The following is a 27768-nucleotide window of genomic DNA, read 5'->3' on the forward strand; positions in this document are numbered from 1 at the left end:
AGAGGAAGCGACAAATAATGTAGTCTTAAAGCGACGGAACCAGAGTAAGGCAGCTGACAACTCGTAATTAACTCCTAATTATGAAGGAACTATTGAATTTTCTTGTCAAGTATTAAGTTAACGCCAAAAACTTTACCTTAATCGCAATTCCACATCATACTTTAACAATTCGTGATTATGAAGAAGGTCGTCAGTACATTATGTCATATTAGCCTAGCTTAGCTTAGCCTCTTAACAAAGCAGTATTACTCAACGCATTTAAAGGAATCTGTCACAACACGGAAGGAGCTTGTACCAGTTACAAAATGCAACCACTGTGAATACAGAGCTGTCTTTCGTGTGTCGTTGTGGTAAAACAAATTGCTGCTGGTTGAATAGGTTTTCTAAGACACTTTGGCTGCCTCCGAACCGTTCACAACATGTTGAACATTCCGACCCAGTCCTTCCCTGCACCAAGCTCCCAGCAGAGGATCTCTCCGTCCGGCCAGTCTGGGAGGAATAAGGTACAAGTCACCGTCTTTTTACAGCTAGCCCTTAAGAGTTCACTAAACCATGTTTCAAATGTGTGCTTATATTTGTTTTAGGTTGACAAAAATGGTCAAAGCTAATAAGAAAAATGTAAAGTTTACATGTCTGTCTATCTATTTATTGAAATACATATTTTTTGTGAAGATGACAACTACTTCATCTTGTGTCAGGTGGCATTGAAGCCAGGCCACAGTCTGATGGACTGGATCAGGTTTGCCAAGAGTGGAAAAGATCTCACTGGCCTCAGAGGGCGTCTGATTGAAGTGACCCAGGAAGAGCTGCAGAAACACAACACAAGGGCTGACTGCTGGACCTGCATACGAGGTGAGAGACGTCAGCTGAGAGGGTCCGATTAGCACTTCAGGAATGATGACCCTGCAAAGTAGCAGCAGTGATGTCATCTTCATAATGCTTGATGCTGCTCCTGCGTAGATACATTGGAATCAAGATGTACTTTGCTGACAGAGAGGCCCCATTTCTCCAATTCAAAATGTCTAGTTTGTGGTGAAAAGATTCACTTACCATTCCAGTTATCTTGGTTGTATCTTACACATCACAAAACTTCCTGCAAAAAGAATTTTAAGGGATCTGTGATAGGACAAGAACGGCCAAGACCGAACATGGTCCTGTTGCATTGTTTCATGTAAAATTACACAAGCAAATGACATATGCTTATTTTTTAAAGAATTCCGTAGGATATTAGATGCATCAATCCCCAACAAGCTCAATTGCAGCTGGCTCAGTGTGTGCACGACAGAAGAGGGGCATGCACTTTCTGTTAGTAAAAGACCAACGTCCAAGCGGTGTTTAAGTTTATTTTAGATGGCAGGAAACTGCAAAGAGAATGTTGCCACATACAACAGACTGTTCACTGCTTTACGTTTTGGATGCAGCTCTTTGAAGCTGTAACAGCATTAATTCAATTCAATTCATTTTTATTTATATAGCGCCAAATACAACAAATGTCATCTCAAGGCATTTAGATAGTAAGTCCAATTCAAGCCAATTGGAATTCAATTAATTAATAATAATCATAATTCATAAAATAATCCAATTCGTTCATATAGAGCCAATTCAAAAACAATTTCCTAGCTAAGGAAACCAACAGATTGCACTGAAAACTTTTTGTTTTTCGGTCCAATCTCCCGGCCTGAGCGTGCCTGAGGCGACTGTGGAGAGAAACGACTCCCTTTTAACAGGAAGAAACCTCTGGCAGAACCAGACTCAGGAAGGGTGGCCATCCGCCTCCACCAGCTGGGGTTTGAGAAGACAGAAAGGAGGGGGACAACAAACACTGTAACACCATTCAAAGGATATCTGTTGGAACAGGGAAACACGAGTTAATGACCACAATAATATCACATATACATAAAGAGAGTAAAGTGAGGAAAGGTGTGACAGATGAGGCCCCCCAGCAGTCTAGGCCTATAGCAGCTTAACTATGGGATGTTTCAGGATCACCTGAGCCATCCCTATTCAAGGTAAACACAAGAAACTTGTGCTAACGAAAAAATAAAAAAATAAATAAAGGACCAGACTCAGTGGCCCTCATTTATCAAGCCGTCGTAGAAAGCATCGTTGATATGAGCGGAGAACTCGTCGTACGCAGAGGCTCAAGTGAGATTTACAGAACATGCGTACCACACCAATCCCATCGTAAGACCGAGCGGCTGTTGATAAATCCGGCGGCTGAAATCCGTCTTAATTTGCGACATGGATAGACGAAAGGCGGCAAAAGAAAGCTGTCAACAGCGTTGGCGATGTAAATCGCAGACCGGACGAGTTATGTATTTTCCCCTACTGTGATGGTCAATAAAATGTGATAAACTCCAGATTAAATGAAATCTAAAATTGAACGATGTTTTACTTTTTCTCCAATAAGATCAGGAAGAAGTGGTCCGATATGCAGCTCTCCGACGCAGCATGTCACAAACAGGGGGGGGGGGGGATTGTTTGGATTTGAGTGCCTTGGAGGAGAGGGTGGCTGGCCTAATCGGAGCTACGTCTTTGCGTATGCGCAGTGTTAAAGCGCCTCTCCTGTACGGCTCATAAGCCTCTCATCATTTTCTCGAAAGAAATCCTGCCGGTCCCGGAACACTCTCTCACGCCTGATGCGCGCGTTCAGGTCCTCTAACAAAGCCAGATCTGCCATCGTTTCGCCATTACCGCGCCGCTAGAATCAGCTCTTAAATAGGCGGTTGATTAATGAGCCATCACTCTTCCAATTACGGAGTTGTACTTGTTTAATTTTTTTATTTATTTAATTTGCGTTTATGTTTATATTTATGTTGAAGTCAAATAAAACATGGGCCTTCTTTGAAGTGATAAGTCTGTCATTTTAACCTAGGGATTTGTTGCGACTCATGAGGCACGCACTAGTGACGCTGCTGTTTATGTATGCTATTGCAGTCACCGCAAGTCAAAATGGAAAAGTGCGTACACGGCTTCAGACCTGTCGTGGCGATTTCTCTTTCCTGCGCTCACGATGGATTTGATAAATGCCAACCTTTGCGCAGAAAAGAACGTACACACGACCTACGCATGTTTTTCGTCTTACGCAAGTTTGATAAATGAGGGCCAGTGAGTAATTCCCTATACTCCCTATATAGATCTGCTCCTCACACCACAACAACCATCTTTTTACAGCCACAAGCTACCCCAGCCTCTCACCAACTGCACACCAGTCACAGCGGGGTGGGGATGCAAACCCTGGTTCGGGTAGTATACTGGTAACTGGTAAGACATTTCCACAGGAAATGCTGAGGCTGTGACTCTGCCTCCACCATCACAAATGAAGTATCTTCACCGCTCCATAAATTAGCATCTGTATCAAAGTTCATGATGTTTCTGGCTTAGCATTTCATCTGTGGAACTGCTAGAATGAGACGTCATTATCGACTACACCTGTCTTCTGTGGTCAGCTACTGTTTTTGATCTGTGAGCTCACCTACATATACTGTATAGGTAGCACACTCTAATTCTGATACACCTACAGTAGCACTCTGGTTTATGGAATGACCCGGTGTGCAAGCAGACTGTGTTGGCCACAGGTCGACAGACAATGATTTTTAGATTTATCTGGCTATGAGTATAAATGTCCAAACCTCACAGCTGATGACTTTTCAGCTGAGGTGAACAGTCTTGGGTGTGCAGATTATCCCATTAAAACATCTGACATCTGAGTGTCATGAGTGCTGCTACCGGAGTCTGTCTGCAGAGGGCACTGGAACATAGCATATATGTGGCTCTTTTCTCTTTTTCTGTTTATTCAGGTATGGTTTACAATGTGACCCCCTACATGGACTACCACCCTGGTGGGGAAGAGGAGCTGATGAAGGCAGCAGGAATAGATGGGACTGAACTCTTTGACCAGGTATGAAAGTAATGTACTAAAGTATTGTTGTTTAAATGTTCCTTTTTAAGGATTAAAAGGGAAAAAGTTCAGTCTTCATTTCAAGGTGTTAAATCTAAAATAAGATTGAATTTTGTTGTCAGGTTTAAAGATATTGGTTTTTCCAGGTCTGATCCTTAGAAATCAGGACAGCCAATGACCAATGTAAACAGACTGTTTTATATAGTTCATCAAGTTCCAGAAGTCTGCCCACAGTCTCCATTTTATCTCAGGTCACATAGCCATTACAGTTCATGTCAGCATGTGTTAGGATGCACATTAAGGTGAGGGTTAAGTATTTGAACAAAGATCTAACCTAGATGACTTCATTATTCTTTTTCATTTAATGGCACATTTTGTCACACATCATATATCCTTTACCCCTCAGCATAAAAACGTTACTGCATCTCATTCTCATCCAGTTCAGTGATGTTGTCTTAGTTAACTCCCCCAAACTTCCACTGTTTCTTCCAAATGAGTCGAGACAACAATCTTTTTTAAATAAAGCCGAACAGTCTTCTGCCTCACAGGCTGTATCCAAAACTATTTACTGTCCACAGTTGTGCTGTGGACTGATTTGGCCAAAATACAGCATGTCTTAACCCAGCATTTAAAAAAAAGCTTTGTCAGTTGTGTACAAAAACATTCTGGATGGTGTGCGTTGAACTGGTCTACGTCACCTCCTGTATCCCACAGTAGGTGCTAACTCTGAACACCTGTGGGAACAGCAAATGGCACCAACTCCGTCAGCCAAACACGTTCCACTTCAAAAGTAACAGAATTACAAAAACTAACAACTTTAAGCACAAAGAAGTAATGGAGCTGGTTTTGAGCAAGTACAAGTAAGAAGAGTTGAAGTTCTCCAAGACTGACATCTAAAGGAACTTGAACAGCCATTCATGTGACTGTGAGAGCTGATGTGTGTTGTAACTGTGGATATGGATGAATTTACATGTGTTGCTGGGGTTCTTTGTGCTCAGGTCCATCGCTGGGTGAACTATGAGTCCATGTTAAAAGAGTGCCTGGTGGGCAGAATGGCAACTAAGGTCACAGCAGCTGTGAAAGGTAAAGGCATCTTTACAGTGGACATTACATATTGCATTTCTTTTCTGGAGACCTTACCTGTCACCAATCATAACTACACATTGCCTATAATGAGCTGTGAATGATTAGAGCTCAGAACTAACTTAAAACCAAATCTTCACCTTTAAAATTTTCTGATCTTGGGGATTTACCCTTTATTTCTTTCCAGATTTATGTCTCAATGATACTAATGATCACACATGGAGCCAGCACCCCAATTCAGCTCTGAATGCTAATGTACTCTGGTGGTCTTTGGTTGCAAACTGTATAGAGTTCCAAACACTATACTTTTTTAAATATGGACAAACAGTCCATTTCTATTAGCCATTATAGGTTCTCTTTGCAAACCAATGACTGCTGAATTTTTGTCAGGTTTTATTTTATAGAACCCCTCCAGGAGTCATGGCAGTAAGTAAAAGTTGGCCTGGAACTGTCCAGCCTGGTGGAGTAGCTCTTCTAAGTACTGCACACCCTGCTCCTGCTATGACTGTGCAGAAAAAGTTGAACCTCTTTTTAACAACATATTTGTGACAACAGCCTTACTCATTAGGGAGTAAAATAACTGTGCAGAAGTCTTAAGATCCCTCATTTTTTAACGATGGCCAGAGAAAACATTCTTTTCTTTATTTGTGTTATTATTCATAGATCATTAGGTCTTAACAACCCTAAAGAAAAAAAAAAGATCAGTTTTATGTGAAATCCAATATTGTTTCAGCCGATCCAATATAAAAGTGTTTTTTAAAAAAAAGTTTTTTCCCCTCTTTCTTTTTCCCAGCTATCATCCCTCCACCTCCTACAAGCCTTGCTCCACCTGCCTCATTGGCTCCTCCGCCAAAGAAAGACTCTCGGCCTCGGTATAAACAACAAATCATGCATGCTTATCACCGTTGGAAAAAGGAGTTTAATGACTAATATGCTGTCTGCTGTTATTGTAGATACGACTGGTTCCAAACTGATGCCACAGTTCATCTGGTTGTTTATGCCAAAAGAAAGGTAATCACGCATTTCTTTAAAGGTTTGCTGTCTGACAAAGAGAAACACACCAACAGAGGCCATAATCACATCCTCACATGCATTGTGTTAAGCTGAAGCTATACAGCGGGTGAAATAAGTATTGAACACGGCACCATTTTTCCGAGTAAATATATTTCTAGAGGTGCTATTGACATGAAATTTTCACCAGATGTCGGTAACAACCCAAGTAATCCATACATACAAAGAAATCAAACAATAGATGTCCAGAAATTAAGTTATGTGTAATAATGTGGAATGGCACAGGGAAAAAGTATTGAACACGTGAAGAAAAGGAGGTGTAAAAAGGCATGGAAAGCCAAGAAACCAGCTGAAATCTCCCAGTAATCAGAAAGCAATCCTGCCCCTTGTCAGTGCAAATTAATATCAGCTGGCTCAGTCCCAAATTATAAAAAAGGTGTATAAAAAGGTCTCTGGTATCACACAAGAAACATCTCTTGATGGGTATAAGTAAAGAGCTCTCTCAAGACCTTCGCAACCTTATTGTTGCAAACTATAATGATGGCATTGGTTACAGAAGGATTTCTAAACTTCTGAATGTTCCAGTTAGTACTGTTGGGGCCAAGTGGAAAGAACATAATTTCACCATAAATCGACCACGACCAGGTGCTCCTCGCAAGATTTCTGACAGAGGAGTGAAAATAATTATCAAAAGAGTTGTCCAAGAGCCAAGGACCACTTGTGGAGAGCTTCAGAAAGACCTGGAATTAGCAGGTACAATTGTTTCAAAGAAAACAATAAGTAATGCACTCAACCGCCATGGCCTGTATGCACGCTCACCACGCAGGACTCCATTGCTGAACAAAAAGCATGTTAAAGCTTGTTTAAAGTTTGCTGCACAACATTTAAACAAGCCTGTGAAATACTGGGAGAATATAGTCTGGTCAGATGAGACCAAAATTTAACTCTTTGGATGCCATAATACAAATCATGTTTGGAGGTCAAATGGCACTGCACATCACCCCAAAAACACCATACCAACAGTGAAGTTTGGAGGTGGGAACATCATGGCGTGGGGCTGTTTTTCAGCATATGGTACTGGCAAATTTCAAATAATTGAAGGAATGATGAATGGAAAAATGTACAGAGACATTCTTGATAAAAATCTGCTGCCATCTACCAGGACGATGAAGATGAAACATGGGTGGACATTTCAGCAAGACAATGACCCCAAACACACAGCCAAGGAAACTCTCAATTGGTTTCAGAGAAAGAAAATGAAGCTGCTAGGCTGGCCCAGCCAATCACCTGACTTGAATCCAATAAAAAATCTATGGAAAGAACTAAAGATCAGAGTTCATAGAAGAGGCCCACGAAACCTTCAAGATTTGAAGACTGTTTGTGTGGAAGAATGGGCCAAAATCACACCTGAGCAATGCATGCAACTAATTTCTCCATCCTATTGAACAAGAAAAAAAGAGCCTTTAGGGAGCGAGACAGGGAGTTACTGAGGAGTATACAGAAGCAGCTCAAAGTCAAGATCAGAGAGAGCAAGGAGGTGTATAGAAAGAAGCTTGAGAGTAAACTGCAGAGGAACAATATCAGAGATGTGTGGTCAGGAATGAAGAAGATCACAGGCCTCAAACAGAGGGAGGATCGGATGGATGGAAGTCTGGACAGAGCAAATGAGCTGAACACATTCTTCAACAGGTTCAGTTCAGGAACAAGCTCACCATCCTCCCCTCCTGTTCCCAGCCAAAGAGACATCCCACCCTCCTCTGACCCACAGCTTTCCTGTAACATCTCCACCTCCACCTCAGTCATGGATTCTTCTGCTTCCACTAGTTTGTCTTCAACCCAATCAGGAGATGCTGCTGTCCCCTTTGCCTCCCCCTCCCACTTTTCTGTTTCTAGAAGTCAGGTGAAGAGGCAGTTGGAGAGACTGAACCGGAACAAGGCTGCAGGTCCAGATGGTGTCAGCCCCCGGGTCCTGAAGGCCTGTGCAGAGCAGCTCTGTGGGATTCTGCAACACCTTTTCAACCTTAGCTTGACCCAAGAGAAGGTACCACTGTTGTGGAAGACATCCTGTCTGGTTCCGGTACCAAAGAAAACTCATCCTTCAGACATCAATGACTACAGACCTGTTGCCCTGACATCCCACATCATGAAGGTCCTGGAGAGACTCCTGTTGACCCACCTGTGTAAGCAAACCAGCACATATCAGGACCCCCTGCAGTTTGCTTATCGCCATGGAGTTGGAGTTGAAGACGCTATCATACACCTGCTTCAACAAACCCACTGTCATCTGGACAAAGCAGGCAGCACTGTGAGGATCATGTTCTTTGATTTCTCCAGTGCATTTAACACAATCCAGCCTGATCTGCTTCATCTGAAACTCCAGAAGACTCAGGTGGAGGCCTCAACAATCACCTGGATTAATGACTACCTGACAAACAGACCACAGTTTGTCAGACTAAAGAATTGTGTGTCTAACCAGGTGATCAGCAGCACAGGAGCACCGCAGGGGACTGTACTCTCACCATTCCTTTTCACTCTGTACACTTCAGACTTCCAGTACAAGTCAGACTCCTGTCATCTACAGAAATATTCAGATGACTCTGCAGTTGTCGGGTGTATCAGAGATGGACAAGAAGCTGAGTACAGAGAGCTGGTGGACCGCTTTGTGGCATGGTGTGGGAACAATCATCTCATCTTGAATGTTAACAAAACAAAGGAGATGATTGTAGATTTCAGGAGAAACAGGGTCAGATCAAACCCTGTTTCCATCATGGGAGAAGAAGTGGAGGTGGTTGAGGAATATAAATACCTTGGTGTTCATGTGGACAACAGACTGGACTGGAGACACAACAGTGAAGCCATCTACAAGAAAGGACAGAGCAGACTGTACTTCTTGAGGAAGCTAAGGTCCTTCAAGGTTTGCAACAAGATGTTGCAGATATTCTACAAGTCTGTTGTTGAGAGCGTGATTTCCTCTTGCGTCATCTGTTGGGGTAGCAGCATCAGAACCAGGGACCTAAAAAGACTCAACAACCTGATAAGGAAGGCTGGTTCTGTTCTGGGGACGACTGTGGAACCTCTGGAGACAATAATGCAAAGAAGGATTTTGCATAAAATCAAGAGAATTATGGACAACCCTGAACATCCTCTCCATGAGACTGTTATCAGAAAACAGAGTCTCTTCAGTCAAAGGCTTCTTCAGTTTGGATGCAAAACGGACCGCTACAGGAAATCATTCCTGCCCACAGCCATCAGCAACTATAATAACTCCTTGATTTAATTGAGCTACATCAACACTTAATTTCCCTCTGGGATAAATAAAGTATTTTTGAATTGAATTGAATTGAATTAAATAAATTTCAGTAAGCATGTTCAATACTTTTCCCCTGTGTCATTTCACTTTATTACAAATAACTTAATTTCTGAACTTATTTGTTTTGGTTTCTTTGTATGTATGGATTACTTGGGTTGTTACCGACATCTGGTGAAAATTCCATGTCAATAGCACCTCTAGAAATATATTTACTGAGAAAAATGGTGACGTGTTCAATACTTATTTCACCCGCTGTATGTAGCACACTCTAATGTGCCAACAGAGGCTTTTATTTAGCCTCTGTCGGCTTTGGAATGAAGGATGGTTGTGGTGCTTCGCTGTGTCTGTCCATCAAACAGTACTTATCCAGAATTTCAAATGACATAAAAAGAGAGGCTGTGACAGCCAGCTCCACAGCTGCAGATTAAAGGTTGAGCAGCAGGTCACTGGGGGGGGGGGGGATCAGATCAGTGGTTGAAGATAACATGTTCATGCATTTTTCATTTCTCCCCCCTCAGATCCCTAGCTCAGGCTGCATGAGCGCTGACCTTCAGGCAGGTGTACTTCGGGTGGAGGTGCTGGTCGGGAAAATGTCATACATGATACATTTATGTGAGCATACTTAATCCAACTTTTTTTCTCTCTTTTCAAGCAACATTGAATTCAATGTTCTTCATTTTTATCAGACTCAGAATTAGTTTGTGTGCTCGTTGTTGTCTGGAAGTGTAGCCAATGAGGATAGCTAAGACTGCAATATACTGAAAACGTATCATCATTTTAGTATCGTCTATAGATCAACTCCATAGTGTCAATGTCAATATAAGACATTTGACTTGAAATAAGAGGAATTTCTCTCGGTGTATTTATGAGGGTTTTATTCCACATTTTTGTTCATGTTTTACAACTAACCAGCATGTGCCGAGGAATGCCACCTGAGATTAGCACCATATATTACAGTATTCCGTCATATATCTATATAGATATAAGCCTCGTTTCCACTATGCAGTCGGGTCGGGTCGCTTTGGGGTCATCTTTACGTTCCCACTGTACAAAGGGGACCCTCAGGAGGGGGGAGTGCGTGCTGAAGCGTAAATATCAAATAACAGCAAATAACAAATAACATCCATAATGTGGAACCTCCTCCCAGCTTCTTCAGCTTAATGCCACACCGGCTCGCGGTCCGGTTGAAACCACTCTCTGCCATTTCTGCTTCAATCAGCTGGAAAACTTTTTGGTTTGGCACAGCGCCATCGAGCTCCCGCTGCACAGCCTCCTCACCAACACCGGAGAGCAGAGCCTGGAACCGGTCCTGTGTGCTGGGTACCCCAAGCAGAAGGGTTACAGACATGGTAACGGGTTCCATGGGACCGGTACGCTTTGGTGGCAGTGGAAACACTGAAATAAGAGAACCGTTCTGAACCGACCCGTACCGGACTGCATAGTGGAAACGAGGCTTTTGAAAAGGAAGATGGTTAAGAGATGAAGAGAGTCTTTGCTTCCTGCATAATTAGATGTGTCCGTTAATAGTTTATATCTTTAGTGTTATTCCGTAGAGAATTTATTAAAGATAAAAGCTTAGCTTTTTTCTGAAACACGAGCATCAAATGAATTTGAGTGTAACAAGTAAAAAGAACAGTTTTATCTCCTTGCTCTAACACAAACTAACTGCTCCTTCTAGCTGTCTAAAGCATACATACAAAAATAGGAAAAACAAAAGGTTGCCACATTAGAAAAGTAATAATTAGAATATTAATTGTACAAAATGTGAAATGAATTCAGGTTCGCTTTAGTTTAACTGCTTTTTATTTATCTTTGCTTCAGTTTTCTGAATTTCTTTATTTTATTTCAATTTTACTATTAATTTTTAATCAGATTTTTTTTATTGTTTCTCATTTACTCCTTTTATTTTTTATGCATTTGATTCATTGTGCTAATGCGGGCGTCAAATTACTATCACATAAGTTCATTTTGACCTTAATTTTAGTGATATTTATCATCATATGAAATTGTTTATTCAGCCATTTATATATTTTTCAGTCATATTGCAAGATGATTTATCATTGTGATAGATGTCTTCATCGTTACCAAACCTACTTCTGATTGATGAAAGGGCAGATTTGTGCACGTGTGCATTTACTGTAGAGGTAAAGACTTCTGACTCCCCTGGTCCTTTTCTGTCACGCTTCTGCAAGGAACCCAAAGTGACACCAACTGGTAAAGACCAAGTTTATTGGTGATGCAGGTGGTTTGAGGGAAATGGCTGGGCTGGCAGGCAGGATGGTAGTGGGTTGGCAGGCAGGCTGGCGGGCTGACAGGCAGGAACACAGGTTGGTCCGGAACTGGATAAAACAGGTTAGAATTAGTAACAGATTTGAATTTAACTGAGCTTCAGGCTAGATGTCGCTTCAACAAACAGTGAGGTAGAATGACGATCCGGCAGAGACTGAAGGCAAGACAGGAACTAAATACAGGCTGGGTGATGAGCTGATGGAAACCAGGTGGCTTGATTGAAGCAGCAGGGCAGGTGTGGAGTGGCAGGTAAGCAGATCCAAGGTGACAGTGCAGGGGAAAGGAAAAAGTAACAAACATACAAGAGACAAAGACAAAACACAAAACACAAAAACTGTCACGAAGCTGGCCTTGTGACATTTTCTTTAAGTCATCATAAAATATTGTGGAATATCTTTCAGAATTTCTTCAGGCAGTATCTTTCTATTTTTCATTTGATTCAATTCAAATTCAATTCAATTCAAAAATACTTTATTTATCCCAGAGGGAAATTAAGTGTTGATGTAACTCAATTAAATCAAGGAGTTATTATAGATGCTGATGGCTGTGGGCAGGACAGATTTCCTGTAGCGGTCCGAAGAAGCCTTTGACTGAAGAGACTCTGTTTTCCAATAACAGTCTCATGGAGAGGATGTTCAGGGTTGTCCATAATTCTCTTGATTTTATGCAAAATCTGGCATCATGTCCTTTCAGATTATTGGATATATCTTTAGCCCACCGTAACCTTGGTTTTCTCCGTTTTTAGGCATTAGGGACGGTCTGTGTTGGGCTTTTCTTGATGTAAATCACATTTCCCTCAGCTGATTTCTTTTGTTGTGTATTTTCTATTTTCAAGGAATCTTGCTTAGATTTTTCAATCCTGACATGTGACGTATTCCTTGGTCAGATTGTATGCTTCTATTTTAAAGCCTTTCTATTTTGTGCTTGTCAGTTCAAAAAGCAACATTTTATGCCTTGATCCAAGTTGAATCACTTTGTGGAAGGAGTGTGATCATTAATTCTGTTGTACTGACAGCTCTGCGTGTTCCCTGTCACGCATTCAGGGGTAGCAGCTTGTAAAGTGTGCTGCAGGCCGCATATTTCCACTTGTTTTTTCCTTTTTCATACAATGTAAGATAGCTGAATGAACGTTCCTCCAGGGCCGGTGATTCCATAGTAACGAACCAAGGGATGTACAAACTGTATTTGCAACAACATGTGCTCACTGTTCCAAATATTGTACCTATGAATTCAGAGTTTGGGTTGTAAAATGACTCTGTATACATTTTCAGGTCTTGCAGATGAAGTCGAGGGAAACGTTGCTGGTAAGACAACCTCTAGGAATGAGTTTGAGTTTGAAGGTTTCAATCGTACTTCTGCTGATGCTGCCTGTTCAGTGCTTTTACTGGATTAGTTAGAATAATAAAAGGAATGTAGACATAATCAATATATTTAATCAACTTCTTGTTGGCAATACTGTTACGGTGTTATATGAATAGTTTTGAGAACTTCTTTTATAATTGACATAACTAGCATTCAGTCGAAGGAAGGTTAAGCTCCCTGAAGATGGAATTTCTGAATGGCTAAACCACCAGCTGGCTAAGGTTTACTTGTAATCACTACTCTGTGTTTGTAGAATGCAGTTAACTGTCTGCTCTTGCCCGTGTGTCTGGATGTAACACACATTGACTTGAGTTTTTTACATCGCTTGTGTTTACAACCCTTATATCCAGTCCACACTGCTTTCTCTGTGGGAAAGATCCAGATCACCTTACGCAAGCAGACGACAGCAAAATGGACAAGCCTTGGTCAGCCACTGGAATTCCATAATACTTTTCTATGCAAAAAAGACAGAGGTGAGATTCAAGTTTAAGGTGCTCATTCCACTGTGGACCTAACTTTGAATGTTATGACATTTTACAATGAATTTGAATTGACTAAATAGGAATTTTTAAAGACTTTAAAGCAGTGCATTGTAAACAGTGCTTACGTGTATGGACAATATTTACATTCATATTCCATTGAAGTTAATTGGAATCAATAAAAGTTTCAGCCGAGCCACATCCTTTCACATTCTGCGCCGTTTGTCATGAAATAACAGCTCATTTTCATGTCTGTAAGAAAGAATGTGCATAATGAGCCTCATCTCATTTTTACAGCTCCCTTCTATCGGGATTGTGTGTTGGTATCTAAGACTGACGTGAACCATAACACCCACATCTTCAGATTGCAATTTCCACGTGGGACGGTCATGCATGTGCCCGTTGGAAAACACGTCTACCTCAAAGCCCAAATTCAAGGTAAGAAGCTAAAGTCTCCGCCTCATGCTTGATTCATTGTCGTTTTTGGTAGTTTTTTCTTTTCTGACCGTCAGATTTGTACCGAGAAGTAGAGCTGAAATATTTGGTTGATTAACTGAAAACCCTTTACTCTTTAAGACCTTTCACCTAAAATGCCCAAATGCCTTTGTAAATATGCTATTTTTGTTTTTCTTTCTTTTGGATAATTTTGATGTTTTGATAAAGCAAACATTGTGATGTCATTTTGAGCTCCGAGAGTAAATTTAGATTTTTTTTTTAAACCAGGCATTTCTTTCATTAAAAGCATCAGGAGAGAATTAGGCAATGTTTGCTATTTCGCTCCCCTTACAGTTGTAAAAACTAACCTCCCGCTAAACCCCTGCACATGAGCAGCTGTACACATGAATTTGTTGTCATGCTGTAGAGGCTGACTAAAGACACCTCAAGAAGCCACCAAAAATGCCATGAGCCAAGGAAGGGTAATGTTCCAGGAACTAACAAGAATAAGACTGCATATTTTTATATACCATGATATATGTTTAAAAAAAAGAAGAAACACAAACATATAATGTTCGAGTCTATCTGTAATAAAGTCCCCTTTGTTCAGATTTTTATATTTTTGAGGGATTGGTGACGTATGTGTGAAATCAATACATGTGCAACATAATGCACATTGTATTGCAAGACGCAGAGAGCATTTTGAAAGGCTAAAACATATTTTCATGTGAAATTTGCACGAGTTGAGCAGACATTCTGACATGAGAAGAACCTATTTCCATGTTAGTCTGAAACATGTCATGTGTGAAACACTGATGAGAGTGATGTAGAGGTTTCAACCTCTAACATATGACATAACATGGATGAACACACCGCTGTTCATGATACAGAACACTAAAGTAAATGTCTCGTTTTTAGTTTTAAGCTTCACAAACTTCTCTATTGTTGCTCTATTTGAGAAAATAACCAGCAGATCAATGAAGAAATCCACGAATTGCAGCCTGATATGTAATATTTGGCTTCTTTCAACTGTCATTATATCAAGGAACAAAGTGGACATAATTAGATGCTTCATGATAGTTTTTATTTTATTTAATTTTATTTTATTCCTCCCCTCCTATCCAGATACCGAGGTGGTGAGACCGTACACTCCAGTGGATCAAAGTCTGCTAGCAGCTTCCCACCACTCCTCACAGGAGTCCGACCTCTACCTCATGATTAAAGTTTACCCTGATGGAGTGTTCACTCCATATCTCAGCAGCCTGCACATCGGTAAGCCACCACCACACTATGCTATAAAGCTGTGTTTGTGTATGAGGCTATGTTATAGAACTATCTCATTGATATTTTGATCTCTTTTCAATCCTTCCAGTTTGGCTGGTTGGCTCGCTAACATTTCAAAATGAAAACTGGATAATTCCTTGTTTGGTGAAATTTCAACATTAGACACTTGTGAGTGCAGCAACAGAAGAAAACTATGCAGGGACTGAAGTGCAGCAGCATTGAGCTGTCATGTGGGTGCTGTTTCAGAAATATATGGAACAACTGGGGCTGTGGGCTGCAGTTGGTTGTGTATGTACTGTTGCTGGTCCTTAAGCTTTGCTCTGCTGGAAACACAGAAGTCACAGTTCACAAAGATCTGCTTTGTGATGCAGGGGAACTAAGTGTTAAGTTAATGAAGATTGCTCAGTGCAGCTGTTGCTCAGTGCAGTGCTTCTTTAATATTAAGCCGCTTCATCCTTGTTGCTATGGAACCTTTTGGTCTCGGCCCGTCCTGGCTCAAGCTAACTTTCAATCAATCAGCATTCAACCTACACATGATGTCAATTTTGACATTGTGTGTGTGTGTGTGTGTGCGTGCATGTGCAGGCTTGTACTTGAACTTTCTTGTGTGACTGCCTTGTGCAGCAACAACTGAAACATATTTTCTACCGGTCCTGCACACCAACCTGTAGGAACACAGTTAGTTAGACTGATTGTTTCGGCCCTAAAGTTAATGAACAAGTTTCTGTTGAAAAACATTGCTCAGCATCAGATGACGTTTAATGGAAAAAATATGTCATTACTCCTGATAAGCACTTTGTTTTAGTCTGTGATTGATTACGACCTTTTAAACAGTGCTGTGCTGTCACATTGTACTTGTATTTAGTTATTCATATCGTCATCAAGGAATCCCAGTTTTTAGATGAATAACTAGGAGTCTAAAAACTGAATGTCACCAACAAAATGTTCATTTCAATCGTCTCTTAACCCTTTCTGGTGTTACTGCAATTTTGACTTGTTTTTTCTTGAAATCTTCTACTTTCTTTCAATATCTACTTTTGAAGGTGACCGGATATCTATTAGTGGTCCAGAGGGCACTTTCAATCTCCGCCCCCTTCGTGATGTCACAAACCTCTACCTGTTAGCAGCAGGTACAGGGTTCACACCCATGGCCCGCCTCATCCACCTGGCCCTTCACGACCTTGAAACCATCAGGTGAGAACCATCAGAACCATGTACCTCAGACTTTTAAGGTTGCTGTAATTAAACCTTTACTTAAAAAACCTACTCTTGATTCAGAAGTGTTGGCTCATTATAGACCTATATCCAATCTCCCTTTTATGTCTAAAGTTCTTGAAAAAATAGTTGCAGCTCAGCTTTGTGATCACTTACACAGAAATAATCTGTTTGAAGAGTTTCAGTCAGGATTCAGAGTGCATCATAGCACAGAAACTGCACTGCTGAAAGTTACCAATGATCTCCTCTTAGCCTCTGATAGCGGACTTGTGTCTGTGCTTGTCCTGTTGGATCTCAGTGCTGCATTTGATACGGTCGATCACAGTATCTTATTACACAGACTTGAACATGTTATTGGGATTAAAGGAACTGCATTAGGCTGGTTTAAGTCATATTTATCTGATAGATTTCAGTTTGTTCTTGTAAATGAAGAATCTTCCTCACACACCAGAGTAAGTCATGGAGTTCCCCAGGGTTCTGTGCTTGGACCGATTCTTTTCACTTTATACATGCTTCCATTAGGTAACATTATTAGACAGCATGGCATAAATTTCCATTGCTATGCTGATGATACTCAGCTGTACTTATCTATAAAACCAGATGAACCCAATAGGTTGGTCAGACTACAAGCATGTCTTAAAGACATAAAAACCTGGATGACTCAGAACTGTCTGCTTCTAAATTCAGACAAAACTGAAGTCGTTATCTTTGGACCTGAGCGTTTCATTGTCTAGCTATATAGTTACTCTAGATGGTATTTCCTTGGCTTCTAGTTCTACAGTGAGGAACCTTGGAGTTATTTTTGACCAGAACTTATCATTTGACTCGCATATAAAACAGGTTTCTAGGACTGCCTTCTTTCATCTTCGTAATATTGTTAAAATCAGGAACATCTTGTCTCAGAGTGATACAGAAAAACTAGTCCATGCATTTGTTACTTCAGGATTGGACTACTGTAATTCTTTATTATTGGGCTGTCCCACATATTCTCTGAAAAGCCTTCAGTTGATCCAAAATGCTGCAGCCAGAGTTCTGATGAGAACTAACAGCAGAAATCATATTTCTCCAGTTTCAGCTTCTCTTCATTGGCTCCCTGTTAAATTCAGAATAGAATTTAAGATTCTTCTCCTTACATATAAAGCTCTTAATGACCGAGCTCCATCATATCTTAAAGATCTCATTGTAAGATATTTTCCTAACAGAGCACTTCGTTCCCAAACTGCAGGTTTACTTGAGGTTCCCAGAGTTTCTAAAAGTAGAATGGGAGGCAGAGCCTTCAGTTATCAGGCCCCTCTATTGTGGAATAAGCTGCCAGTAAATGTCCGGGAAGCAGACACCCTTTCCACTTTTAAGACCAGGCTTAAAACTTTCCTTTCTGATAAAGCTTATAGTTAGGGATGGCTCAGGTGATCCTGAAACGTCCCATAGTTAAGCTGCTATAGGCCCAGACTGCTGGGGGGCCTCATCTGTCACACCTTTCCTCACTCTACTCTCTTTATGTATACGTGATATTATTGTGGTCATTAACTGGTGTTTCCCTGTTCCAACAGATATCCTTTGAATGGTGTTACAGTGTTTGTTGTCCCCTCTTTCTGTCCTCTCAAACCCCAGCTGGTGGAGGCGGATGGCCACCCTTCCTGAGTCTGGTTCTGCCAGAGGTTTCTTCCTGTTAAAAGGGAGTCGTTTCTCTCCACAGTCGCCTCAGGCACGCTCAGGCCGGGAGATTGGACCGAAAAACAAAAAGTTTTCAGTGCAATCTGTTGGTTTCCTTAGCTAGGAAATTGTTTTTGAATTGGCTCTATATGAACGAATTGGATTATTTTATGAATAATTATGATTACAATGAATTGAATTCCAATTGGCTTGAATTGGACTTACTATCTAAGTGCCTTGAGATGACATTTGTTGTGTTTGGCGCTATATAAATAAATTGAATTGAATTGAATTGAATCAGAAGCTTAGGCAACAAACAATCAGCTGCTACCGCCAGAGTCAATGCAGGGATGGTAAAAAGTATTTAAACCCCTCCTGATTTCTTCCATCTGTTTGGGTATTAAACCCTGCCAGTTCAAACAAATGTAAGATAAAAAAAATGCAACCTTAAAATCACAGAATACATTTGCCTTATGCAAGAACATTTTCGTATTTTTATTCTAAATTTCTCTCACTTTTTTCGTACGAAGGTCTCGTACGAACACGCCACGTCAGATTCAACAAACGCTCTTAACTTCGGAAAAAGTGTGTAAACGACCTGCGTAAATGATGAATCACACTCGTGCGTATCTAAGTGCACGTGCACGAGGATAGTAGATTTGCATACTCCACGCCCAAAATTATACCATATAAGGCTGTGCTTCCTCTCTCCTCTGCCAGGAAGTGTTGAGTCATGAGAATGGCATCAAGGCGCAAAAAGAACAACTTTAGGGGCTCTGAGACTGAAGTTCTGCTTTCAGAGATCCAAAAAGGAAAATCTGTCATTTTTAGCATGTCAGCAGTGGAATTACGGGACCTGCTAAAGCCAAGAAATGGGAAGTTATTACGAGTGCTGTTTATTGTCCCCTGTAGTTCATAATGTCACCGAAATAAAGAAGAAATGGTTTGATATGAAAATGGCTTAAAAAAAAAAAACGTCTCGCCATGGCCAGGCGCTCGATGACTGCAACTAAAGCCGTGCAATCAGTTGTTGCATCATCATGATGGCTCTTTGATGGGGCGGTCCATGAGGGGGGTCTGCTGGCACCACACCTTCTGGTCTGCCTGGGCTGGTTCAGGTGGAGACCCTCGTTCATGGCAATATTGTGCAAATCTGGCATGCCTTCTCTGGGCTATAGAGCAGTTTGCCCCCCGCTGTATGGAGACACCCCCACCTGGCCTTCAGCTCAGTGGGCTCCACAGCAGTACGGGTGCTTTGATGCGTATATGTGTGCAGTCTATTGCTCCAATTATGTTTGGCAGTCCAACCACGGCATGAAAGTCCCTCTTAATCTGTACTTGTTGGACAGCGGTGTATGGGAATGTGATGTACCATGGGTGATAAACTGATGAGAGCTTTGATGACCAAGGGGAGCGCACGACTCACAGAGGACTGGGACACCCCCGATCTGTCTCCAATCTCCCTCTGAAAGTTTTTTTTTTATGTGACTCTGGATTCTAAATTCTGTTCGTACCTGAAAGAAAACTGAAAATACGAAAGAATTGGTGAATGGGGCAAATTCTCTTAAATCACTGGTACGCACGACTTAAGAACAAATCTGTGCGTACGAACGGTTGTTAGAGGCCCAATGTCTTTATTGAAGCAAAAAGCTTTTCTCATGTCAATGTGAGAAATCCAAAAAATCCCTGATAAGTCATCACAGCTTGACCAAACACACTGAGCCATTCCATTCCATTCCATTACATTACGGTCATTCTGCAAATGCTTTTATCCAAAGCGACTTACAATAAGTGTGTTCCACATCGGAGGCAAAAGAACTTCAGGTCACAAGAAATCATAAGTGCATTTCCTTCCAAAACCAAACAGCTAAGAGCATAACTAGTGCTAGAGTAGGTGCAATAAGTTAGGTACCGAGACAAATGGGAAGACAATTTAGGAAACAAATAAGTGCGTAAGGAACTAGGACGGAGCAGGTGATGTCCTAAGAGGGCGGATCTGGGTAGTGTTTCCTGAAGAGATGGTTTGCAGCCTGCGGCCAAAGATGGGCAGCGACTCAGCTGTCCTGACATCAGTCGGAGATCGTTCCACCATCGGGGTGCCAGAACAGAGAAAAGCTGTGACCGTGTGGATGGTGCGCAGGGACCGCTGAGTGAGGGGGCAGCCGGCCGCCTGGTGGCCGCAGAGCGAAGTGGTCGGGCGGGGGTGTAGGGCTGGACCATAGTCTGGAGATATGAAGGAGCTGTTCCTTCCACTGCCCTGTAGGCCAGCACCAGAGTCTGAAACTGGATGCTGCAGCTACAGGGAGCCAGTGTAGAGAGCGGAGAAGGGGAGTGGTGTGGGAGAACTTGGGGAGGTTGAACACCAGATGAGCAGCAGCTTTCTGAACCAGCTCCAGAGGTCTGATGGCAGAAGCCGGGGCGCCAGCAAGGAGGGAGTTGCAGTAGTCCAGGCAGGAGATGACCAGAGCCTGGATGAGCCAGACGTGTTGTGTTATTTTGAAGATAAATTAGTTATTTTAGAGCATCTGGGATGCTGCAGATCCCCAGTGAACGATTTCCTCTGCAAACAGGTGACAGTGTTGAATCTCAGCTGCTGGAGTCGTGCATACGCTATAGCAGACTAACCCTCTCTCATCTTTTTCCCTGCATAGATAAAGAAAATCCTACATGCTTCATTGATGTACTGCTAACGTACATTATTCTATCATACATGTTGTCTCCAAAATCAACTGCAACTCACTTTATTCTTAACCGAGTTTCATGAGATTTTGTTTGTTACCATTAAGAAATGGGATATAAAGCTGATCGCTATTTTTAATCAAAGTAATTTCCTGTTGTCAGATCTAATGTACTAAATACACTGCCAAATCTTTTTGTGGCTTCAGATCTATTCCGAACATTTATTTAGGATTTCAGCCTCTGTGAGGTGCCTCGCATATGTAGAATTGTGTACCGTGTTGTTGGTTGGTGCTTTAATAAAAGGATTATTAAACTTCCATACAGAGGAGGACAGTCACTTTATCCACTCTAATGAGCCCGCTTCTGCAGCCATTACTCAAACAGTTAGTTCCATCTTAATGAGGTGTTGATGTTAGGGAGAACAGTAAAGGAAATGTTTCAGTGAAAGTTTCAGGCAGAAACTCCCATCAGGTGGTGACAGGCTGAACCTTTCCTCAAGAGGCTGACCTTTCCATGTATTCTAGGATAGTTTCATCCAGAAAGTCCAAACCTGTCAAAGCAAGGCTTCACTCATCTCCAGAAAGGTCACTGTACATGACTCCACTATCCAAAAAGAAAGCCATTGCTACCCAAACATCAACCTTAGGCTGAACTTTGCCACATTATATTGTGCTGATTTACTGATTAGCTCTTTGAAAGACAAAAACATTACAACATAGCCAGGGTGAAGCATGGGGTACCTTTAAGGCACCGTGTCATTACTTAGAGGAGCATTCATTCAGCCTTCTGCTGGGAAATCCTGAAGTAGCACATAAAGTCATCAGTGTGTGAGATAAAGTCGGCTTGTCTTTGTTTCAGGTGAGAGGTTTGAAGAGATGTAGATCCAAACAGTAGAAAGAGGGTCGGGTGGAAATGCTTCACGGCACAAATACACAAAGACTCAGTCTTAGTTCAGTCTGTAAGAGCAACATGAGTATTTCCACATTTAAATGACATCAGTGACTGCCAGTGGCAGTGTGTTCAATGTGTATTTTTTTTGTTCTTTTCTCATCAATGCACAATATAGAGAAAATCCTTTCATTGTATTTCATTTTATTCTAAATTCTAAATGCATACTTGTTGATAGCCGTACCATGTTTGTGTGTCCTCAGAACAACAAAGCTGCTCTTTTTTAACCGACGGGAAGAGGACATTCTTTGGCACCGTGAACTGGAGGACCTGGCAGCTAAACATGAACGGTACGGGCGGCTGTAGCTCAGGAGGAAGAGCAGTCACCCACCAATCGGAAGGTCGGTGGTTCGACTCCGGCTTCCACGGGCTACATGTCGAAGTGTCCTTGGGCAAGACAGTGTGTGCGAATGGGTGAATGTGGCATGTAGTGTTAGAAGCGCTTTGAGTGGTCAGTTAGACTAGAAAAGTGCTATACAAGTACAGTCCATTTACAGCAGCTGTGTCTTTACTGTCTGTGAGCTTAGCGCAGGACAGGCTGTAGGGATTTAAAAAAACTCCGAATCAGAAGGAAACCTCTGTGAAAGAGGGAGGAACTCACAGGAAGGGGGAGGTGTTACCAGCCCATCCTTTAAGCAAATTCAATAGGGACGCCTGTTTAAAGGGATACTTTGTAATTTCTTCCCCCATCTAGTGGTGCAATTTTATTTTATAAAGTCGAATGAATTTGCTCTCTAGCGCCTCGGGTTTTCAAATGTGCGTTGCAACTTGTTGAACTACGGCAGGCGGTATGTGTCAAGATTCAAGAAGCTCTAGCTTCAGACTCAAGGTCCATACAAACAAAAAGACATCAAGACACACAGTACAAAGGATTACATAACACACATACAACAACACTATAAATACAGATGACAGATAACATGTCAGATAACAGAAGTTGACATAGCCTTTTGTGTGCAAGCAATGCAATTAGTCATATTCCGGGAGTTACCGGAAGTGACGTCGACGCAGCGGTAGCGTTAGCAGCAGTGTGTAGTTGCTATCTGGAAAGTGTTCTTTTAAATAAACTCCCGGTAAACTTACAAACTTTCTAATACCTCGTTTTGTGAGCTAAGAGCCTATGTGTACTACGGCAGAAGTTTGGTAACAATCAATGCATTATTAGTGGGATCATTTACGAGATAAAATCTATTTACCATTAGCGCCGGTAATAAGCCATTCAGCGGACGTGACGTCAAAATGACGTCATCTCGCTTGCAGGCCTGGCGTTGGGGGAAACGCGATTCGAAGTGCTTTATGTCCCTCTCGGCACTTCGTCGTTTTTCATAGACCGGAAGGACATGGCAGCCTCCATAGAGCTTACCTGCTCTATGTAGATACAGACAAGTTATTCTTCACTCAGGAGGATAAGTGAGATTTTTGACAGAGATCATTTTACACCAATGAGGACTAACTTATGAATGAATATGTTGATTTGAGCTAATAAATGACTTAATATATTACACAGTGTCCCTTTAAAGGGATGTGACCAGGCTTGGTAGTTCAACACCAAATCTGTACACTAATTCAATAATTATTGAGGTAAAATAGTCAAACACGATGAAGCCCAGTTCAGTGTGCAGTACACAGGGTGATGGAGCGTTAGTGAGCAGACTTTGTGATGCTGCTGCAGAGAAAGCTCGGTCTTAATGTGGTTGTGTTGTGTGACAGGTTTGAGGTGGAGCTGGTCCTCTCGGAGCCCTCTGACAGCTGGACTGGCAGGAAGGGCCGAGTGGATGAGGCCATGCTGAGCCATTTCCTCGCCAAGCCCAACGGCTCCAGATGCTACGTCTGTGTTTGTGGCCCCGCAGCCTTTACACAGATAACCATTGGGTATGAAAATAACACTGTTTGATAACCTTTTCTGTTTTCAGTTATGACCTTTACAGGGCAGTTCCACCTGTTGACAATTCTTCCCAGATATACCGATGAATTCTGTGGAATACTGAGATATTACGACTGAAGCTGAACTTAAGACGGGATTGAAAACATGAGCGCTTAGATTACACTCTGCTATTGTTGGATTGGAATAGATGGAGGCTTGATAATGTGGTGTGATAAATGAAGCCTTCTGGACTGAGCAGAGCCACCAGGAGAAGCTGTTCTGCAGTGGAAAAGCATCAACTCAACTGTTTCCATTTGGTTGTATAGGTCAGCCTAACTGACCTCAAAAAGGACGAGCAAATATCATCTATCATCTATATGATAATTCTATCATTCTGTCTGACACAGGTCCAGGATCAACTCATTACATTTTAGTGTCACTAACCTTCCAAAGTGCAGTTAAACTCAAACCCGATGAAATGAAGTAACCAGGTTACAGCAGAACTCAGTAACCTGGAACAGAAGAATACAAAGCTCCTTTACTGTCACGGTGTGTGGTTGAGTAGGATCCAAAAGCAACAGTAACTCCTCGTTGTGGAAAAGGAATGTGATTTATTAACAATAATCCAAGGACAGGGCGCAAACATACACGGAACTGAAGTACAGGTAGACATACAAGAATCCGACAGGGAACAAGGGACAGAACTGAACTTAAATACATATGAGGGTAATCAAGGGAACTCAAAACATCTGGGGCAAATTAACCAGGGAAAACCAAAAACATGGATCCTGACATTTACACTGGCTTGATGCGTGCTGTCATAAGTGTCTGGGCTAATAAATATTTAATTTTCATATCTACAAAGTTCAGAATGAAGCTTGACTTATGAAAGGAATCTCACTTTAGTTTTAGCAACAGACAAACGTGTAGAAGCTACTTTTCTGGGATATATTGTAGCTCAGAGATTTGAATTTAAACACACTCATTTCAGCATGTTTTAACTTTGTGTTCATGTCTCAGGTTGTTGAAGCAGATGGGCTTCAGTGACGAGGAGCTCCACGCCTTTCAGGGATGATGAGTTCTGCCTGGAGCCAACTCCACTCCGACTGTGTGCCTGTGGTGAACCAAGGACATGATGCTGTCAGCACAAATGATCCAGCCCAGGCATCTGTGGACTGTAAGGGAAAACATGCAGTGCCATTCTTATGGCTGGGCACAGTTTTGTCAACAAAGTTGATGGAAATGATGATTTGTAAAGGTATGTAAAATAAAAGCAGTAAAATATCACTGAAACTGGTAAAGCGGTGGGTATGAATGAACATTCCAACCTTAGCGTGTGTAGCAGAGGCTCCTCTGCTTATGTTTCTGGCCCTCTTTGTGTCACAGGCAGAAACAACTGCAGCAATAATCATTCCACTCATGAAGCATTTCTGATTATTACTTCTTACTCCTGAAGGAGTTCCCACATACGGTGAGCACTTGGCAGCTACCTTTCCTTTTGCCCTCAAACTTTGGTTTAGGTGAGGCAATTGTGGAGGCCAAGTCATCTGAGGCAGCACTCCATCACTCTTCACCTCTTCATCCCTTACAGAGACATAAGATGGGCTTAGGCTCATTGTCCACTGCCACAAAAAACTGTTGCAGTAGCCTCCAAGTGTTGCTTTGAATTCTGATCCAAAGATTCTTCTTTCATGACGGAAACCAAACTTGCATTGATCATCATCTCTGCGTCTCACAGATACAGCGTTTTAAACATTTACACCAAAGTCCAGATTTCAACTGGTGTCAATACCTTGTTTGACTTGGCCAGATGTTTTCTCTCCTGTTGTTCTCAGTTTGCTTTTAGCCAAGCTAAGCCAAGCCAACTTTATTTATAGAGCACTTCAAAAGCACCAACCTCTGACCAAAATGCTGAACATAGGAATAAAAATACATGAGGATAAAATAAATGAAATGTAGAGAAAATTAAGAAAAGCAGAAGACATAAATAAAAACAAGTTCAAATAATAAAATCAACATTTCACGCTGGGTTGAAAGCCAAGTTGAAGAGGTGGGTCAGATTTAAAAACTGGTCAAAGAAGAAGCCTTTCTAATATGTAATTGCAATGAATTCCACAATTTGGAAGCTGCAATGGCAAAAGGCCTGATCTGAATTCAGTTTATTTATATAGCGCCAAATTACAACAAATGTCATCTCAAGGCACTTCAATAATAAAGTCCAATACAAGTCAATTGGAGTTCAATTCATTGTAATCATAATTCATTTAAAAATTATCCAATTCGTTCATATAGAGCCAATTCAAAAACAATTTCCTAGCTAAGGAAACCAACAGATTGCACTGAAACATTTTTCTTTTTTTTCGGTCCAATCTCCCGGCCTGAGCGTGCCTGAGGCGACTGTGGAGAGAAACGACTCCCTTTGAACAGGAAGAAACCTCTGGCAGAACCAGACTCAGGAAGGGTGGCCATCCGCCTCCACCAGCTGGGGTTTGAGAAGACAGAAAAGAGGGGACAACAAACACTGTAACACCATTCAAAGGATATCTGTTGGAACAGGGAAACACGAATTAATGACCACAATAATGTCACATATACATAAAGAGAGTAAAGTGAGGAAAGGTGTGACAGATGAGGCCCCCCAGCAGTCTAGGCCTATAGCAGCTTAACTATGGGATGTTTCAGGATCACCTGAGCCATCCCTAACTATAAGCTTTATCAGAAAGGAAAGTTTTAAGCCTGGTCTTAAAAGTGGAAAGGGTGTCTGCTTCCTGGACATTTACTGGCAGCTTATTCCACAATAGAGGGGCCTGATAACTGAAGGCTCTGCCTCCCAAACTGGCAGCTGGTTCCACAGAGAGGGGCCTGATAACTGAAGGCTCTTATACACTAAAATAACTCCAAGGTTCCTCACTGTAGAACTAGAAGCCAATGAAATACCATCTAGAGTAACTATATAGCTAGACAATTTCTCCCTGAAGCGCTCAGGTCCAAAGATAACGACTTCAGTTTTGTCTGAATTTAGAAGCAGACAGTTCTGAGTCATCCAGGTCTTTATGTCTTTAAGACATGCTTGTAGTCTGACCAACCTATTGGGTTCATCTGGTTTTATAGATAAGTACAACTGAGTATCATCAGCATAGCAGTGGAAATTTATGCCATGCTGTCTAATAATGTTACCTAATGGAAGCATGTATAAAGTAAAAAGAATCGGTCCAAGCACAGAACCCTGGGGAACTCCATGACTTACTCTGGTGTGTGAGGAAGATTCTTCATTTACAAGAACAAACTGAAATCTATCAGATAAATATGACTTAAACCAGCCTAATGCAGTTCCTTTAATCCCAATAACATGTTCAAGTCTGTGTAATAAGATACTGTGATCGACCGTATCAAATGCAGCACTGAGATCCAACAGGACAAGCACAGACACAAGTCCGCTATCAGAGGCTAAGAGGAGATCATTGGTAACTTTCAGCAGTGCAGTTTCTGTGCTATGATGCACTCTGAATCCTGACTGAAACTCTTCAAACAGATTATTTCTGTGGAAATGATCACAAAGCTGAGCTGCAACTATTTTATGCAACTTGATTGGAATAACAGCGGACTATTTTAGGAAACTCCTACGACAGGTCTGGATCACTCGTAAATTTTGTTCGTACCTGAAATAAAACTTAAAATACGAAAAGATTGGTGAATGCGCAAATTCTCTTAAATCACTCGTACGCACGACTTAAGAACAAATCTGTGCGTACGGACGGTTGTTGCATGAGGCCCAATGTTACTGATATAAGGGGCCGCACCCCCCCAACAAACGACAGAACCCCCCCCTGATGGAGGGAGCTGCTGTGGCGTCAGGCCTTGGTGTTACATCTGGTATTTTGAAGCCTTTAGTTCAGCATTCTGTCGACGCCATCCTGTGACCAGAGAGTGAATCTAGTAAAATGAAAACGTACAGAATATTTCCTGAGAGAAGATGATGCTTTTTCAATAAGAAGCATTTGGAATAACATGTTTTGGAGCTAACACCGAGCAGCTGTCAGATGTTTTGAACTTCAAATCCCTTCTGCATCAGATTCATGTCTGACAGCAGGTGAATGATAATTATGTCCCCTTTGTTTTTGCAGTGTACGAGACATGAGCGACACACACACAGAGGGACCGTGTGTGTATGATCTATTGTGCCTTGTGAATAATGCAGTTCAGACAACTTTAGCATGTATTTAAATAAAAATTGTGTTCACCTGTTAAACTTCAA

General features: G+C 41.7%; 1 protein-coding gene across 3 annotated transcripts; it reads left to right on the forward strand.

Annotated features, from left to right (window-relative positions):
• On the forward strand, positions 1–27762 carry cyb5r4 (cytochrome b5 reductase 4). 3 transcript variants are annotated; one of them, XR_012769784.1, is made up of 16 exons: positions 1–503; positions 699–852; positions 3801–3901; positions 4900–4984; positions 5778–5856; positions 5938–5995; positions 9824–9917; positions 12866–12898; positions 13307–13429; positions 13733–13873; positions 14996–15142; positions 16198–16348; positions 21853–21939; positions 23360–23521; positions 24534–24771; positions 27638–27762. XR_012769784.1 is itself a non-coding variant. In XM_075464662.1 (15 exons), the coding sequence occupies exons 1-15, from the start codon at positions 420–422 to the stop codon at positions 24586–24588; spliced, it is 1554 nt and encodes a 517-aa protein (XP_075320777.1). In that variant the 5' UTR covers positions 1–419; the 3' UTR covers positions 24589–24806. The 3 variants fall into 3 exon arrangements, 1 of the variants encoding a protein (XP_075320777.1); XR_012769783.1 differs by lacking the exon at positions 27638–27762 and adding an exon at positions 24900–26583; XM_075464662.1 differs by lacking the exon at positions 27638–27762 and having other exon boundaries at positions 24534–24806.
• The last annotated feature ends 6 nt before the right edge of the window (positions 27763–27768 follow it).

Source organism: Odontesthes bonariensis, chromosome 5, assembly GCF_027942865.1.
Source record: "Odontesthes bonariensis isolate fOdoBon6 chromosome 5, fOdoBon6.hap1, whole genome shotgun sequence".
NCBI classification, from domain to species: Eukaryota; Metazoa; Chordata; class Actinopteri; order Atheriniformes; family Atherinopsidae; genus Odontesthes; species Odontesthes bonariensis.